General features: G+C 39.1%; 1 protein-coding gene across 2 annotated transcripts in view; it reads right to left on the bottom strand.

Annotated features, from left to right (window-relative positions):
* The window catches only part of DACH2 (dachshund family transcription factor 2), a 423,481-nt gene that overhangs the window by 11,616 nt on the left and 392,463 nt on the right, over nt 1–19,402 (bottom strand). For both annotated transcript variants that reach the window (XM_063431857.1, XM_063431858.1), the window contains 2 exons: nt 18,264–18,407; nt 16,797–16,862 (listed from right to left, as the gene is read on the bottom strand). In XM_063431857.1, the coding sequence (XP_063287927.1) occupies nt 16,797–16,862; nt 18,264–18,407 (210 nt within the window). The remainder of the gene's footprint in view (nt 1–16,796; nt 16,863–18,263; nt 18,408–19,402) is intronic.

Genomic DNA, 19,402 nt, shown 5'->3' with positions numbered 1-19,402 from the left:
TGAGATCAAGAGATGCACCCTAATATCCTTTTTTCCCCCAGCACAAACATCCTTATTTATGCTGGGCAGTGAACAATCAAATACTACTCAGATAGAAGCATTGTGGACTCAAATAATATAACATATTCTGAATACGTATTCAAATAACAATTTAGTAAACAAATTCAAAACAAATTTGGAAGTTACAAACCCATATATCAAAAATTGGTATCAATAAAGTAAAAAAAATACAACATTATTAAGTAGTTAAACACTTTAAGCTCAATTTACTAGGTAAATAGCCGTGTTACTTAATTCAGTTCCGCTACGCTATTCTAGTCAGTTTAAAGATCTGTGATATTTACTGTCATGGCTCACAGTCTGGTTTCTGAGTAACTGTATTCAAAGTGCATATCTATTTCATAGTTACATAGCTGAAAAGAGACTTGCGTCCATCAAGTTCAGCCTTCCTCACATATGCTTTTGCTGTTGATCCAAAAGAAGGCAAACAACCCAGTCTGAAGCACTTCCAATTTTGCAACAAACTAGGAAAAAAATCCTTCTTGACCCCAAAATAGCAGTCAGATGTCTCCTTGGATCAAGCAGCTATTACCCCACTAATTAGAAATTATATCCCTGTATGTTATGTTTTTGCAAGTATTTATCCAATTGCAGTTTAAACATCTGTATAGACTCTGACAAAACCACCTCTTCAGGCAATGAATTCCATATCCTTATTGCTCTTACTGTAAAAAAAACTTTTCTTTGCCTTAGATGAAATCTCCTTTCTTCAAGCCTAAATGTGTAACCTCATGCCCTATGTATAGCCCTGTTTATGAATAGATTTACAGATAATGGATAATGGTACTGGCCCCGAATATATTTGTATAATGTTATCATATCCCCTCTAAGGCGCCGTTTTTCCAAACTGAAGAGATTTACATTTTGTAACCTTTCTTCATAACTAAAATGCTCCATTCCTTTTATCAATTTTGTAGCTCGTCTCTGCACATTTTCTAGTGCCATGATATCTTTCTTTAGAACAGGTGCCCAAAATTGCACAGCATATTCAAGGTGTGGTCTTACCAGCGATTTATAAAGAGGCAAAATTATATTTTCATCTCGATAATTTATGCCCCTATTTATACATGACAAAACCTTACTGGCCTTAGCAACGGCAGATTGACATTGCATATTGCTACCTAATTTGTTGTCTATAACAATTCCCAAATCCTTCTTGTGTGTGGTTATCCCTAGTCCACTGCCATTTAGGGTGTAAATTGCTTGTGCATTCTTAACCCCGAAGTGCATAACTTTGCATTTTTCTACGTTAAATTTAATCTGCCATTTTAGTGCCTAGTCCCCCAATCTATCCAAATCCCTCTGCAGCAAGGCAATATCCTGCTCACATTTTATTACTTTACAAAGTTTTGTGTCATCTGCAAACACTGATACATGGCTTTCAATGCCCATTTCAAGATCATTTATAAATATGTTAAATAGAAGCGGTCCCAAAACAGAACCTGAGGGACACCACTTACCACTTTTGTCCAGCTTGAAAATTTACCATTTATGACAACTCGCTGTACTCTATCCTTAAGCCAATGTTCTACCCAAGAACAAGAATATTCATCGAGACCAATTTCTTTTAGTTTGAAGACTAACCTATTGTGAGGAACCGTATCAAATGCCTTGGCAAAATCCAAGTAGATCACATCCACTGCAACACCCTGATCTATATTTCTACTTACTTCTTCGTAGAATGCAATTAGGTTAGTTTGACATAACCTATGTTTCATAAAACCATGCTGATTATTGCTAATAACACAGTTCTTCTCAATGAATTCCTGAATATTATCCCTTAATAGCCGTTCAAATAATTTCCCCGTCACAGAAGTTAAGCTCACAGGTCTATAATTTCCGGGCAAGGATTTTGAACCCTTTTTAAATATAGGAACAACATCTGCCATCCTCCAATCCTCCAGTACAATACCTGAAACAAAAGAATCTTGAAAAATGAAATACAGAGGTTCACTTATTTCCCCACTTAGTTCCTTAAGTACTCGCGGGTGGATACCGTCAGGCCCCGGAGCTTTATTTACATTAATTTTCATTAATAGCTGTAGAACCTTGTCTCGAGTTATCCAATCACAAGTTATCTGCAAGTTTGTTGCAGCAATCATATGCATATCTCTTGCCATAGGATCCTCATTAATATATACTGAAGAAAAATTGTTATTCAAAATGTCTGCCTTGTCCTGGTCTTCATTGACTAACAGACCCATCTCTGTTTTCAGTGTACCTACACTTTAATTTTTTGTTTTTTTTAGAATTAATGTACTTGAAAAAATTTTTGGGGTTGGTTTTGCATTCTTTGGCTATCAATTTCTAATTTTCTAGTTTAGCCACTTTAATTGCCTTTTTGCAAGTATTATTGGCTTCCTTATATCTTATATAGGATGCCTCTGATTTGTCCGATTTAAATGCTTTAAAAGCCCTTTTCTGGGGGGCGGGGCCTGACCGCAGAGCCGAGCGGTCGACATCCTTGTGAGCTCCTGCAGGACTCCGCTGTTTATCCAGCTTTCCCTGACCCAAGCGTGACTTAAGCGGGCCGATAGAGCCAGCAAACAATGGGGAATGCCGAGAGGAACAGAATGCTACCCTCCAAGCAGCGAAACGGGAGTTTTCTGCCCGACGACCATCGGAGGCCTAGTCAGCAGGCGGGAGCAGGAGAGACGGCCGCTCTCCCACCGCCAAGACTGGGGGCTTCGCTGCGGACGGACCCCTGTCCCCCCCCCCTGGACCGGCGGGGGTCATCCCGGTCCTCCAGCATAGGACACATACCTCTGGGACACAGACCCGGGCCACGCCGCCATGACAGCACCACGAGGCCTGGCCTGGCCAAGATGGCCGCCGACAGAGCGGTGCCTCTGCAACAGCGAGGGGATGAGGACTGGGCAGCGGCATTCAGGGCCAAGTTCGACGCGATCTGCCAGCGCTTCTGGGACCGCGTCGAGGCTGGGAACCCACGATCCGTAAAGGTACCTGCCTCAGCGACACGAAGCCGATGCGCCCCCCTTAATACACTGGTGGGCCACCCGCATTCAGCACAAGCACCGCGAACGCGGTTCAAAGAAATGCAGATCAGAAGGATAAAGCACAGACCAGGTGCATCCAACATGAACCCGCCACATAAAAGCCGGGCACAGGCGCCACTGAACCGGGTGAGAAGATCCTGCAGACCGCCCGTTACAAAGAGGGACCCCAACAGACCGCAAACTATATGGCGCCCCCACCAGACAAAACCCCTGCCGACACCATCCATCAACCGAACAGACCTGAAGGGCAGAGACACTAGGACACTGGGTACACATCCGACAAAGTACAACTCCTCACCACAAACAGGACCGGAAAAGCCACGGCAGAATAGCGCCCGCAGGTACAAGACCCACCCCTGGCGGCTGATACCGCTGACTACGCTGAAGGACCTTAACACCTTCCCTGACCGTGCAGAGTCCCTGCTCGATACCCTCATGCTGGACAGGTCGGTATGTCAGGTGGGCATAGGATGAAGGGACTGACTTAGAGGAGCACTATCGCCACTGGCAGCGACTCACAGCCAGGACACCCACCTCGCAATATGTGTTCCTATTGAACTGTCAACGACAAATCTTCTTTAGCATTACTCGACCATGCATGTTATTTAGTTCCACGCAGTATGTTTAGCATATGTCTAGTTTAACTGAACCACCTGCACTAGCCTGCCTAAATAACCAGCGCAATGTACTCTATTTTATATTTCACCAGCAGGACACGTTTATTAAGCTCAGTTTCTCTATTATTATTTACTTTAATCTTTTATTTTTTTGCTTGTAATGCGCTACGAACACAAGCTTGTCTAGCCTAACATTTGTAATCTTACCTAATATTGTTAAACAGCCTGTTATTTTCATTTTAAAACAAAAATGTGCAGACCTCTCATGCCACTGCTAATCCTATGTTTAACCATTCATGCACGCTGTTGTGGCGTACGTTTATGCTTTGTAATCACCTGCACGACAAAAATAAAGAATTAAAAAAAAAAAAAAAAAAAAGCCCTTTTCTTATTTTTGATCTCTTGTTTTACTTCTCTACTAAGCCACATTGGTTTTAATTGGTTTCTTTTATATTTATTACGCAATGGTACATACTGTGAAATGTACCTTTCTAATATTTGTTTGAATACTTTCCATTTTTCCTCAGTGTTTTTATCACTAAGGCGTTTATGCCAGTCAATATGTTGTAGAGCTACCCTAATCTTATTAAAATTGGCTTTTTTTAAATTATACGTTTTAATACACCCCACATGCTTTTGCTTTTTTGAGTTTATTTCAAAAGTTACCATATTGTGATCACTATTTCCCAAATGTTGAATGTTGGTTAAAAGATTAACATTGTTTGTTATAACGAGATTCAGACAAGCATCCTTTCTAGTTGGTGCTTGTACCAGTTGTGACATAAAGGTGTAATTTAACACATTCAAAAACCGGATTCCCCTAGCTGAAGTACTAGTCCCTCTATCCCAATTTATGTCCGGGTAATTAAAATCTCCAATAATTAATGTGTTACCCCGATTTGCAGCTTTACCAATTTACTCTAACAGCAGTTCTTACTCGTTAATATTTACATTTGGTGGTTTATAACTTATCCCAACCAATAACGTATATTCCCTTTGTTTGCCCCAAGCTGATATCTACCCATAAAGCTTCCACATTTTCCTCGTCACACTCCACATGCCTAAAATTTGACTTGAACTCATGGCTGACATACAAACATACCCCACCACCCTTCTTGTTTTTCCTATCCCTCCTAAATAACGTGTACCCATTTAAGTTAACTGCCCAGTCATGTGTCTCATCCCACCATGTTTCTGTTATGCCTATTATATCGTATTGTTTAGTGTATGCTATTGCCTCTAGTTCCCCCATTTTGTTATATAGGCTCCTCGCATTAGTAAGCATACATTTAATATTACCATGAGTCATTTGTACTTTTTGTGAATCCTCAATATTACATACATCCTCTGTTCTGAGCTCCCCCCTCCCTCCATCTCCATCCCCTTTGTTCTGAGCTAAGGCCCATCTCATTTCTATCCTATCTCCATTTTCTAGATTGCTTTGACCCTCCCCCCCTACTACTAGTTTAAAATCTCCTCCAACCTTCTAGCCATCCTATCCCCCAGCACAGCAGACCCTCTTCCGTTTAGGTGCAATCCATCACGACTATACAGGTTGTACCCAAGCGCAAAATCTGCCCAGTGCTCTAAAAACCCCAAACCCTCTTTCCTGCACCAAGACTTCAGCCACGCATTGACCTCTCTAATCTCCCGCTGCCTTTCCGCTGTAGCGCGCGGCACAGGTAATATTTCTGAAAATATTACCTTGGAGGTCCTTTTCTTTAGCTTACTTCCTAGATCCCTGAACTCACTCTTTAGGACCTTCCATTTTCCTCTGACTTTGTCATTGGTACCATTATGGACCATGACAGCTGGGTCATCCCCAGCCCCTCCCAATAATCCCTCCACTCTGTCGGCAACATGCCGGACCCGAGCACCCGGGAGACAGCAAACTGTCCGGTTGAGTCGATCAGAGTGGTAGATTACCCTATCTACTCTCTTAATAATAGAGTCCCCTACCACCACAACCTGTCTAGACTTCCTTACCCTCTCAACCCCACCCGTACTAGAGGGGCTGTTCCCACGGCTGTTAGAAAGAACAGCTTCCTGCAGTACAGCTACTCCTGAGCTGATGCACCCAACATCTTTACTCAAACGGGCAAATCTGTTAGGCTGCACTAGATCAGGACTAGCTAAACCTTTCCTCTTCCCTCCCTCTCTGCCTCCTCGCCCCACTGTTACCCAGCTATGTGCCTGTTCTCCAACTGTCTCATCTCCTCCCACTCCACTACCTGTACCCACTAAACTCTGCACAGTGAGCAGCAGACTCCTCTCAAGATTATCAATCTCCCTCAGTGTTGCAATTTGCCTCTCCAGATCTCCAATCCGAGCTTCCAGAAAAGCCACTCGCTCACACCCACCACAGAGGTATGGAACCTGGACAGATTCTTCCAGGCATGCATACATGCAGCAAGATGTACACTGAGTAAAACTTGTAATCTTGCTAGCACTCAGACCCAGTTACCAAATAACACAAGTGAGCAAAACAATATTTACCCTCTTGATTTCAACAACTCCTGTTGTTTTAACTCCTACTTAAAAGAGACTACTTGAAATAGCCTACTTTCAAGCAAACTCCAGTGAGCAAGCTCTGTGAGTTAGTAGTGGGTTTATATTGGCAATACAAATCCCACACAGGTGGAAATTAAGGGGCACTCCACCTAATTAGCTCAGCAGCAGCACCACCCACAAGGAGGGGAATAGAACAACAAGAGAGGAAACATTTTTTATTTTTTTTTAAAAAGGAGGGAAAACGTTTTAAATAAAATCAGCAAGGGGAAAATATAGAAGAAAAAAAAAAAGGGACAAAGTTTAAATATATCCAGCAAAGAAAAAAAAATAATATATATGAAAAGGGGAAAAAAGTTTAAAAAAATTAAAATAAATCAAAACAGCAAGGAGAAAAATAAATTAAAAAGGGTAAAAGTTAATAAAAATAAAATACAAAACAAAAAATACAAAAAATTTAAACCTGCTTTTTTCCCACTTGGAATTAACTAATACCAGCCACAGTCCACCAGTTCACCAACAAACTCCTGTTGTTTTAACTCCTACTTAAAGGGACACTATAGTCACCTGAACAACTTCAGCTTAATGAGGCCTTAATGAGCCTTTTTCTTGTAAGCACTGTATTTTCTGAGAAAATGCAGTGTTTACATTGGAAGCTTGGAACACCTCTTGTTGCAGTCAATCAGACGGCCACCAGAGGGACTTCCGAGTTCAGAGGCCCTAAAAAGGCCTCACATCTGACCTATTCACGCATGGGTGAATACTTCAGAAGGGCTATCAGCACACAAAGCACTGTGAATGCACTTTGTGTGCTGAGGCTGTCAGCACTGCTGTGGGAGTGGCTTCAGCTGACAGGTCCCCCCCCTTATTGATAATTTTAGGGGCCCCCACCCACCGCTCAGGAGTGGGGGCCGGGGGGGGACAGTAGGTCCCCCCCTTATTGTTAATTTTAGAGCCCCCACCTGCCGCACAGGGGTGGGGACGGGGGGGACAGTAGGTCCCCCCCTTATTTTAAATTTTAGGGCACCCACCCGCCGCACAGGGGTGGGGGCCGGGGGGGCAGTAGGTCCCCCCTTAATTTTAATTTTAGGGCCCGCACCCACCGTTTAGGGGTGGGGGCCGGGGGGGACAGTAGGTCCCCTCCTTATTGTTAATTTTAGGGCCCCCACCTGCCGCTCAGGGGTGGGAGCCAGGGGGGACAGTAGGTCCCCCCCTTATTTTTAAATTTAGGGCCCCCACCCGCCGCACAGCGGTGGGGGCCGGGGGGGACAGTAGGTCCCCCCCTTATTGTTTATTTTAGGGCCCCCACCCGCCACACAGGGGTGGGGGCCGGGGGGGACAGTAGGTCCCCCCCCCTTATTGTTAGTTTTAGAAAGCGAGCTGAGTTGTCAGTCAGACAGCTCAGCTCGCGAACGCGCATTCCGCGCACATGCGCGGTAAAGCGCTGAGTTTCTTCATAGGGCGGCTGTCAATGCCGCTCTATGAAGAACGCGATTGGTGCAGTGCGAAGCCGCGCATGCGCACCACATCGCGATGATGCTTCTCTCAGAGAAGAGTCCTATTGGGCCCCGCAATTTCAGTCGTTTTGACGAAAAAGGGGGCGCGGCATGGCTGGGAGCTCGGCGCTGGAACGGAGGTAAGTTTTTAATATAAAAACGCTCTGAAAATTATTTTTAAGAAATGAAAGTTCATATAAAAGCAAGAAGGAAGGCTGGGGGACCTGTTTATTGTATGGTATACTCATCTCATTGATTGAATGTACATCTCCTTAAAATGTCAACGTAGCGTGTAAGGTCATAAAATGAGTTAAATTAAAAAAGTTGGCTTCCATAAGGATAATTGTTTTAATTGTTAACAAGGTTGTCAAGCAGAAAGGAACTTATTTAAAAAAAAAATCTGATCATGTCTAAAGATCTCCACTAAAAGAGTGGCAAGACTACTCTCGGATGTTTAACAAAGATCAGTCCCACCTGTGTGACTAAAGAGTCCCTTTAAAAGAGACTAATTTAAATAGCCTACTTTCAAGCAAACTCCAGTGAGCTAAGAAAGCACAAGTCTAGGGAAATACCAATTATAGTTCTTATAATCTGTAGAAATTGTAAAAAATAAATATGATATGCTAAACTCTGGGATTAACTGCTTATTCAACTAAATGGCCTTGTTAAAAGGGCCCAGGAGTTGCCCAGTTTTCTGGCCCCACAAGCTCACCCCTTCTCCCTGATGGCAAGAGGTTCCCAATTAAACTTCTCAAAAATAAAGCCTTACCTAACCCCCTCAATCTAATAGTAGTAAGGTTGGGGGCAAATAATGGGAAAAACATTGTGTAAAAAATGCATTATTTGAAGGCTTTACTAAATAAAGAGTTCTCTGTTTCAACCCTAAACAAGGCCAAATAATAACAAAATATCCTGACATTTTTTTAAAACAAATAAGACCCGATTTGCAAAAACACAATAAATAAAAATAAAAAATACAATGCAGGAAAAAAGAATTCATGTGGGCCTCTTGATGGCTCCTAACAGACTGGGTATTCAAGGCAGGAAAGGCCTCTACAAAGCACTTTCCATGCTTTGAATGCCCAATCAGAGCACTATGAGTAGTTGGCTTTGAAGCCAACCAATCACAGAGCTCTGTCTTGCAAACCTCGCTTTCCTTGTGATGTGCCACAAGGGAGAGCAGCGCATTGAGATACTCTCGGTTGCAGCACTGAAAGGGTTTATTGTCTGGTGTAGCCCATGTTTGAGAGGTATACTAGGAGATGCTAGGGGCATGTCTTTGTATGGTCCATGTAGGTGAAACACAGAATGAATGGCTGGTGAAGCATTATGTCTTTCCAGGACACATGGGAGCTGAGGCCACAGGTACCAGCCAACCAGTCCTGCAGATTGTCTTTGAACCACTCATGTATGCGCAAAGCACTACAAATGATCTTGCACAGAAACAAATATGTTCAATTACATTCTTTTGTCATTTCCTGTGACACGTCTTAAGTGCTACATTGGAGAAATAACCAAAAATAACAAAAAATGGGTCCTAAATTAAGACTATGCCGGATGTATATTGTGGCACACTAACACAGATTTAGACAGATTTGTGAATAATATTTGAAAGAAATAGGCCTTTTGTGTACATAGAAAAAGTCTTAAATCTTTGAGTTCAGCTCAAATGGGGGCAAAAACAAAAGTGTTGCGTTTATAATTTTTCTCAGTGGCAACCAAATCCATCCCTGACCATATGAGCTTGTACTCTACAAGTAAAACCAATTGTGTTTCATAACATTGAGATATACCTGCATGTAAAAGTCAATTAACGATTAACTATTCAGCTAAAAGCTATGCATACCAATGGACTTGAGAGCAAAGAAATCACTTTAATGTTATTGTAAACTGGAGTCACATAGGTTACTCAATAATTTACTAGCTTGGTTGCTTCAAAGATGCTGACTGGCAGAACAAGCTTTTTACGCTAACAACTCTCAGGAGCTATGTACAGTTAAATCTACAATTGCATCCATTATGTGAATAAGATGTAGATGCAGTTTGCAACATGTTTCAAAATTCTAACTCAATTAAATCACTGAGCTGTCATATCATCAAAACATTTGCTAGGACAGCGGGTATAATCCTATTTATACATTAGCATTCTGATCACATTCCCAAGCGGAGGCGTACATCACCAACAGCTGGCTCTCAACACCTAGACACACTCCAATCGTCTTCTCTGACAAAAGAAGATACTATGATGCAAATATGTCAGAATAGAAAGATGACTTCTTAAAAATGAAACATTGCAGCCCCCCAGGCAGCTCACTCGTGGTTCTGGAGGGTGTGCTACAGAAAGCATGGGCAGTCAATAGTAGAGATAGGTGTGTTAGCTAACTCACTGAAATGTGTCTGGAATGAATCCATTAGTGTACACTACAGGAATATTAATTATGGTGCTCTACTGTCAGAATCTATAAAGCTTAAGTTACTTTTATGTTGCACCCAACACTGCAGTCAAGCAGTCGAGAACATGTGTAAAAAAAAAAAAAGTAAAAAATGTTAACCACAAACAAACGAAACATAAAATGCACCTGCTACGACCAACATGACTTGGTATGACTTTACAGATAATACAATTTCACCGTAATATCTAAATTGCTGTAAATGTGTAGATAAAAAGTGATGTTCCAATATATGTGTTGACCTTCACAGTTTTGGAAAACATAAAGGAAAGAAGGCAGATGCATGCGCATCGACATTAACACTGCGTCACTGACTCAAGTGATGTGGTAACAGTTGCGTTAGGAGAACATTAGAGTTGGTCAACATATTCCATTGAGTTGTTTTGCCTATATTTAAGAGCAGGTTTTCATCCCACCACCACTCACTCTTAGCCATGAGCACTATTATGCCAATAATATGGTCATGATAATATGTTACAACATGAAACATACATGTATATAACACTGAGAACCGAGAGGCAATGTGCATGTATTCCATGCTGAACGTATACTCATCTCGTGAGCAATACAAGGTCTGCACCTAATATGCACTTTGTATATCAGCTTATAGATACATGTTAATGAAGTCTGATTATATACTGATTTTAGCTGAGAGCTAAGACCCTAATAAAGCAAGTTTTATTTTTAACTACTCTGGACTGCTTCTCATGTACAGTATTAATACAGAGAGTCACTAATTCATTTTTCTTTGTATCTTTTCCACATCCTCGCCTTTATTGTGGAGTGCTACTATCCAAGAAAATACCCGGGACAAAGGAGACTTGCACAGACTAATATTGGACTTTATTATTTAGTCTGTTGCATTCATTATATGAGATCTGCTATTGACTGTTCTAATTGTCATTTATGGCATATTACTGTTTGACTATCCAGGAGAGATAGGATCATTTATAATACTGCAGTAACAGAGACTGCAGTTAGAGGTTAAGGGTATAACCTGTTTATTATTGTATGGTATACTCATCTCATTGATTGAATGTACATCTCCTTAAAATGTCAACGTAGCGTGTAAGGTCATAAAATGATTTAAATTAAAAAAAGTTGGCTTCCATAAGGATAATTGTTTTAATTGTTAAAAAGGTTGTCATAGCAGAAAGGAACCTATTTAAAAAATTTCTGATTTTCTGATTATGTCTAAAGATCTCCACTAAAAGAGTGTCACGACTACTCTCGGATGTTTAACAAAGATCAGTCCCACTGGTTCTGGCTTTTCTCTAGCCCACATAACCAACTTACTAGCCAAAGTGGCACTCTATACAAAGCCATAACAGGAATTTGATGGGATTCTAAATTTCCCACCATGACTGTTGTAGTGATGAAGATTCACAAATCGACAACAATTCTAAACATAAAATGTAAGACCCATGGCGGGCCTATGTCAGTTCCACACACTTAATTCTCATTTATTTTTACACTTTAATTAACTGATGTACTTTGTTCCCTTTTCCCGATTCCTTTTCACCTTACCTGTGTTCTTACCTTATTACTTTCTACAAAATGATGGTTCCTCTCACCCCATAGTTTATATAGTGGATTCTAGGTCTACTTATGGTAGTGATCTGCCTTGTTTAATTTAACTCTGTTGTCCATACTACTACTATCATTTATATAAGTTGAATATTATATTGACACTACATGACTAATATTTCTATTTTTCTGCATTATATCTACATTGTTTAGGCAATTTATATTTTTTATAAAATCTGAAGAGTTAAAAAAAAAACTTGTCCTTAATTAATTTAGGATGTGGGAATTCTTCTCAAAATACCAAGTAAAAGGCATACACATCTGGTAAAAGTGAGAAAAAAATGAAGCTACTTTTAATTAGAAATATATACTAAATGATACATTGAAATCACTGTTGCTGATGAATTATGTATTTTTCATAAACGTGGATGAATAAAAATTAAATCTAGTTGTCTCATGCTAAAAGCCCTATTATTACATTGTTAAAGGAACACTATAGCGTTAGGATTGCAAATGTCCATGAAAAGCTAGTTAATTCACTTTTTCTCCCACTCTGCACTGCTATCCTCATGGCTAGTCCTACCTCCATGAATGAGATAATCAATATCGATGATCTCAGTCAATCCAATGCTTTCCCATAGGAAAGCACTGGGAGGCTAGGGCACTTGAGTGGCAAAACGCTGTGTTGCACCAATCAGATGGTTGCTTTGAGACCATCTGATTGAAATAGTCGTGGTTTACTCAGCTATTTAAGTGGCAGCGCCTCTAGTGGCTGTCAGTATGACAACTACTGGGGACATTTAAAACCTACCATGTCAACAATGTTTGCAGTTCATTGGTTAAAACTTCAGAGACATGGCACCCAAACAACTTCAATGAGATGAAGATGTCTAGGCACCTATAGCATCCCTTTAAACCAAGTTACTACCCCAAATCCCATATAGATTAGCCAAATTCATCACAATTTCCCAGGTATGTTACATCTTCACACTTACTGCTCTAGTTGTGTATGTAGAATTTTATGTTGCAAAAGGAAATTTAGGTAATGAATCAAGGCACTTGTTTTTAGATCATCATTGATTTAGGAAATTAAGACCTATGGCATACGAATTCTACATACAGTAGGACAGATTTTTTTTACCTGTTGACAATGTGATCTAATTAATTTAATTCCATAATTCTTGTTGGATCTGAGTGCATGCTGCAGCTATTGCCCTTACTGTACTTACATCTGAAGTGTTAAAAAGGTATAGACGGAACATTGTACAAACAACCCCTAACAATGAAATAATACAAAACTTAAGCAAGGTATAAACATGCAAAAAGAAGCAGTCTCTGTGCGCTCGTAAAGTGATGTTATTTTCTGTTCAGCAGTTCATGTTACTGCAGCTCGTGCTAATTAATTAAAGGAGCTGTTTCTGTAATGTGCAAACAGGGAATCTGAGAACTGAGGAGGCTTTTAGCTCTGCGAGAGAAGTTAAGTCAATCCGGGCGCGGGCAATCAAATGTAATGAAATCACTTGTCAGTGCTAAGCTTGCAAAAACTGTGAAGTTTGACTAGGGAGTAAAAGGATTGTAATTAGATTTCCAATAGGATAATAACTAAATGGCATAGAGCAGTAAAGACAAAATATTACTTTGTTGGCTAATGGCGCAGCTATTCAGTTTAGGAATTTTTTTTTTCTTTTCTATTTTTTTTTTTTTATCAGAGCTCTTGTAAAAGTTATGCTAATTTAATTTGCTTTGATCAGCAAAAAAAAAAAAATACCCTTTCAATGGTATTTCAATGTCATTTGCCAAAATCATTGATCTGAAGGTTTTTTTTCTAATCATGCCCTGCGTGTTTATTTTAAATTAAATGGAGATTGGTGTATTAAATGGTTAAGTCTGTCACTTGCGCATGCAGAATGCACTTCAGCAGGATTCGAATGAATGCCGGTTATTAAACTGTACTGATAAAAAGTAACAGCAGGCATTAGCTTTAAAGTATACAAAAACAAGTCAGTTCGATCTGGGGTTGCCAAATAATCCATGTATGCGTGGCAATACACGGTATCTGAATCACAGCTCTTCCATTGATATTCATTTTTATCTCGTACAAAGCTGGGACTGATTGGCTAGATTGTGTCAACCTGTGAGTGTTGCACAGTTTCAGAGAGCTGTATAAATGACCATAATTTGCTTAATTTGTCCCAGAGGGTCAGAATGCTTCGTTGCCTTAGTAAGAAAGCTCACCTGATACGGAACAAAAATATGATTGCATACCTGCTCCAAAAAATTCTGGATAAAATGTACGATCTACCCTACACTCCCATTCTCTGCACACTTAGTATTGCCTTTTAGTGCAGTGTTCTGTCTCAGTGGAAGAATGCGGCAAACAAGTAGTTAAAATACGACTCCTTATAAAGCATGCATTAAGCATGATCGTAGTATTATCAAGCCTTTACTTAATAGTTACAGATTTAGGAACGCTAATCACGCGCTGGAAGCATAGCATTAATGGAATAATTATTGAAATTGATCTATAAAACATGAGAGACAGTAAAAGCATTATGATAACAAGATTTATTGTTATGGTATTTACATAACGAAATACATTTTTTTTTTAAAGATTTATCCTGCAGTCTTTCAGTCTATTTCATTACGCATACGTGTAGACAAACTGAGTTTTTAAGTGATGGAGGTTAAACAGACTGGTTGATTAGTGTGCACCACCTATGATAAATTAAGTGTCTGTTTGTCTTTTCATCTACTGACTATGCCTACGGTCACACACACACACACACACACACACACACACACACACACACACACACACACCTATGTTCTAGTGAAAATAATTGTTCACTTGGTACAGTAAATGTTGTTGTAATATTTTTTTTTTCTGCTAGATAATCAGATAATGAAATTATTTGTAGTTTCCAAAAGGGTCCCTTTAAGCACCATCACAACTTTGTATCATAATACAGGTTACTGTCAAGATCCTGTGCAAAGGTGCAAAGTTACAAAGCAACAGGATTTGCAGCAAATTACGGAACTTCAAATGTGCTGTTTTTGCATAGGTTTAATGTGTCAGTTATATAATGTATTAAAAAAAAACATGCCATTTTACATATTTTTGGGGAGATTCATCAAGGCAAAAACAGGTGTTATTCTGGGTAAATTGTTTTCCTCGGTGCATATTCTTTTTTCTGTTTATAGGTAGCACATGAAAACTGCAATGCGAATTGGAGCATATTTTTTCAACAAATTTCTTGGTTGCATTTCTGTCAATGATATGTATTTAAAAAAAAAGCTAATAGCCCTTGGGCTTCTGCAATCCTTGACAACCTTTAATCTGCTAAGGTCAGAACAGTATCTTCATTCATCATAGAGCTGTAGGAACTATCTATAATTATAATATAAAATACAGTTTTTCAGGTATTATACCCTAGGTACCCAGGTTTTTTGACCCTAAGCTTAGGTGACTCTCGTGTGATCTTTGCATACCTCTCAAGTGTTCCTATTTAGAAGGGACGTTCCCAAGTTTGGGCTCAAATCCCTCTGTCCCCTCTTTTCCAGGTGCTCCATGTTGTCGATGTGTTTGAGTGTATAACAGTGCTCACAGTAATGTGTCTTTAAACTACAATAACTGTATTTAGAAATCAGTCTGTGCAAATACAATGCATTATTCTTGTTCTAAATTACATTTTAATTACATAGATTATCATTAGTAAGTCACCTAAAGTTTCTCACAACAGCCCCACCCCTAGACACCCCTGCATCCCTAAAATTAAAGGAACAATATAGTAATGGGAATATAAACACATATTCCTAAATAGAGTGCTGGACTACATGTTTAGGTCACCACCGCCCATCAGATTGGAGATAGGAGACCTCTTCTCCATTGTCGTGCTGGTCTTGCTGTGGTTGATCCAGCCTCCATGGCTGAGATCATCAATCTTGACGATCTCAGCCAATCAAATGCTTTTTCCATAGGAAAAAGCTATTCCACACTGCGTCAATCATCATCTCCTCATAGAAATGCATTAAATCAATGCATCTCCATTGAGAGCATTCAGTGGCTCCATGCAGAGTGGAGATGCTGAATGTAGGTGCTGCATGTTGTGCAGCACTGAAATAGGAAGCACCTCTAGAGGCTGTCTGAGTGACTGCCACTAGAAGTGTTACTAGGCAGCAATGTAAACACTGCCCTTTCTCTGTAAAGGCAGCGGTTTCATGCTCAGACTGCACGGACAGGCTATAGACATTTGTACTGGTTCTGTTGACTGTAGTGTCCCTTTAATGCAGGGTGCTAACACATACATTTCTAGATGTTTTAAAACTACAGCTCCCATGATGCTTTGTGATTCTAAAGTAGTGCAAAGCATCATGGAAGTTGTAGTTCTTCAACTTCTGTGGCTCTAGCTTTTGAGCAGCCATGCTTTAAAATATACTTCTTTGTCCATTCGAAATGTTGGAAAGTATATGATTATGATGTCATCACCTACTACTCTCAATACCTAATACAGATTGCAACTGTAGATACAAAGCAGGTAGTATATAGCTGCACAATGATCTGTAAAGATCTCATGCAGCCTCACACTGGCATTATACCAGAATCAGCATGTTTAATGCATTATACAGATAATGACTGTAAATGATCCATGAGGTAGCCCTAAACCATGATTGCAAGCCTCTACTAATTAGTAATGTCACTAAGTAAAGAAACACATTGTATTTGGGTATAGATTATAAAAGCCTAAATAGAGTGCTTGAGGATATGATTCAGCAAATCCCAAATGAAATGAAATTCACACATCTTACTTGTGAAATACATTTTCTTCCATCAACTGCAAGTCTGAACACATTATTTTATTTAAAAGGTCAAAAGGAACCAACCCCCAAAGATCTGACAATACCTAATACCACAAGAGACTTTGATGTTCTGACACAATTCTATCCAATATAAATCAGTACAATTCCACGTGTTGTGCCTGGTCTGTGTCTTTGGAAGGTATCAGACACTAAAAAAGAGTTTTTAACAATTTTAATTCTTAGGGCTTCAAGGAACCTGGAGTTAATACTGATGGATGTTTGTGTGCTGGACATGTCAAATTGTACATTCCTTCAATTATTTACCTTGCATTGGGGGGCTATCGTGTTGAGACCCATTGTGTTCTGTTTCCATATCTGGGATGCAAGCATCTAAAACAAACCAAAAAGTTATTGGTTACATATATTTGCATTAAAATGTAAAACTGTATATATTTCTGGCTTTTTATTTTATTTTACTGAGAACATATCTACACCAGAACATTTTATGCATGTGATCTAGCGATAGAGTTATACTTAATTCACAGCTGAGCCAAATGTTTTTATATATAGTTAACAAGGCTTTATTGAAGCATACTTAGTTTCACAATCACAATTGTTATGTGTGTGAGACATGCACTGCTCAGTGCATATAAACAAAGCATCACAGTATTTTTATATATATATATGATATATGTATAAATTGATATTATCTCACTAGAAAAAGTGTAGAGGTGGGCTGCAAAATTAGTAAAAGGAATGGAAGATTTTAGGTATGAAGAAAGGTTAATAATTTGAAATGTGTTTAGTTTAGAAAAATGGCGCCTCAGACCATTGTCTGCAAATGTATTTATAAACAGGACTATACATAGGACACAAGGTCACACATTTAGACTGGTAGAAAGGAGATTTATTCTAAGGCAAAGGAAAGGTTGTTTTTTTTTTACAATAAGAGCAATAAGGATGTGGAATTCTCTAACTGAAGAGGTGGTTTTATCAGAGTCTATGCAGATGTTTAAACAGGGATATAATTTTTAATATGTGGGGTAATAGCTTCTTGATCCAAGGAGATATCTGACTGCCAGTCAAGAAGGATTGTTTTCCTAGTTTGTTACGAAATTGGAAAGCTCTTCAAACTGGGCTATTTCCCCTCTTTTGGATCAACAGCAAAAACAGATGTGAAGAGAGCTGAACTAGATAGATGTATTTCTCTTTTCAGCCTATGTAACTATATATATATATATATATATATATATATATATATAAAAGTAATTAGACCTTGCACTCCAACTCAAAAAAACAAAAATACCCGGTGCTCTGGTAGCTAAGAATATATACAGAAAAATACTGGCACTGCAAGGATTTCCAGAATATTGTCTTCTTTATTCTAAATGACATCAACGTTTCAGCTCCCTTACAGAGTTTTCACTAGGATACACAGGTGTATCCTGATGAAAGCTCTGTAAGGGAGCTGAAATGTTGATGTAATTTAGAATAAAGAAGACAATATTCTGGAAATCCTTGGAGTGCCGGTATTTTTCTGTATATATATATATATATATACACACATTAATAAAAACCTGAACAAATTGCAACCATAATAAAGACAGCCTAATAAGTTTAGGATAAATTCACACAGGAAATATACAGGAGGGCATCACACGAACCCAATCAGCCCCAAAAATAGTATATTTATTACATAAATATACTATTTAGTGCCATTATCCTTAGTCAATGTATTTATACCCTTCCTACAGACAAATATAAAGCTGGCCGCTCAGCTGGTGGTGTTACCATTTAACATTCGGAGTGCCTCTCCTGTTGTGGCTTGTTTAAGTGCTTGTTCAACTTGTTCCCTTCTTTTTGACTCAAACTCCAGAGCTTCCTGCAATTTTCTTTTGGCCTTTTTCTCTTTCTTCAAGCGCTTTTGAATTGTTGCTGAAAGACAAAAAAATTACAACAGTTACGGTCATTCCTATCCTCTGAGGAATATTCTCAAAGAACGTGCCTTGTCTCTGTGTGCAATTCTTTTCACTTCGAGATATACCTTTTAAATGAAAAGCATGCACCTCGTTTCATCGCAAGCTGTTTCTGTAATCGTTTAGAATGGATAATAGCTGAGAGGTATCAATGTTCTTAGTGATACTATTTCCCTCTTAAAATGTATTGTTTCTAACACATTATGTCAAAACACCTGAAAGGCTAAGGACAATAGCAGAACAAAAAGCAATCAAAATTTTGACAGTCTCAGAAATAAAAAAAAGTATGTGGAATATATTTTCTTGCCTCTAACTTTTATAAATTGGTTGCCAGCTCACCAAAAAGTCACGGAATTTTGAATAAGCCCACAAGAATAAAAATAACAATATGACATTGCATCAATTCACAATTTTCTACCTGTGACCATCATTATGTAGATCAAGCATTATGAACATTCTTAACATTTAAATTAGAAATGAATGGCATATCCTCTCATCTGTACCACCTCCACAGTGAATAGAAACAAATGGACCTGGCATTCTATGTTACTCCCCACAAGTCTATGTTTCCGTCCTATAGAGTCTTTCTCAAGCTGCTTAAGAAAGGAAAGACTCTAGAGAGGTAAAACATTGCCTTGTGATGAGAAATAAAATGTAAACAGATATTTAAATGGGTCAGCAAAGTCACCAGTCCATGGCTACACAAGCTCTGCCAGTCATGCTATTGATGGACATCTTGGACATCTCATTAACCTCCAACAGCAATCCCTATTATAAAGAGGTTAGAAGATGCGTCTACCATTACCATTTATGCCAAGGGCTGAGCTTTGAATGTCTTACTCTTTCCTTTGACTCCTATCTTCTTTACAATAACCCATTCCTTTGTTTTCAATGACAGTCATTTTCTTATAATTTCCTTAATCTTATAGCCTTTGTGTTTAATTGTATTACATT

The sequence above is a fragment of the Pelobates fuscus genome, chromosome 9 (assembly GCF_036172605.1).
Source record: "Pelobates fuscus isolate aPelFus1 chromosome 9, aPelFus1.pri, whole genome shotgun sequence".
Classification (NCBI taxonomy): Eukaryota; Metazoa; Chordata; class Amphibia; order Anura; family Pelobatidae; genus Pelobates; species Pelobates fuscus.
The sequence above is the reverse complement of the archived record's forward strand: the minus strand, read 5'-3'. Positions and strand labels throughout refer to the sequence as shown.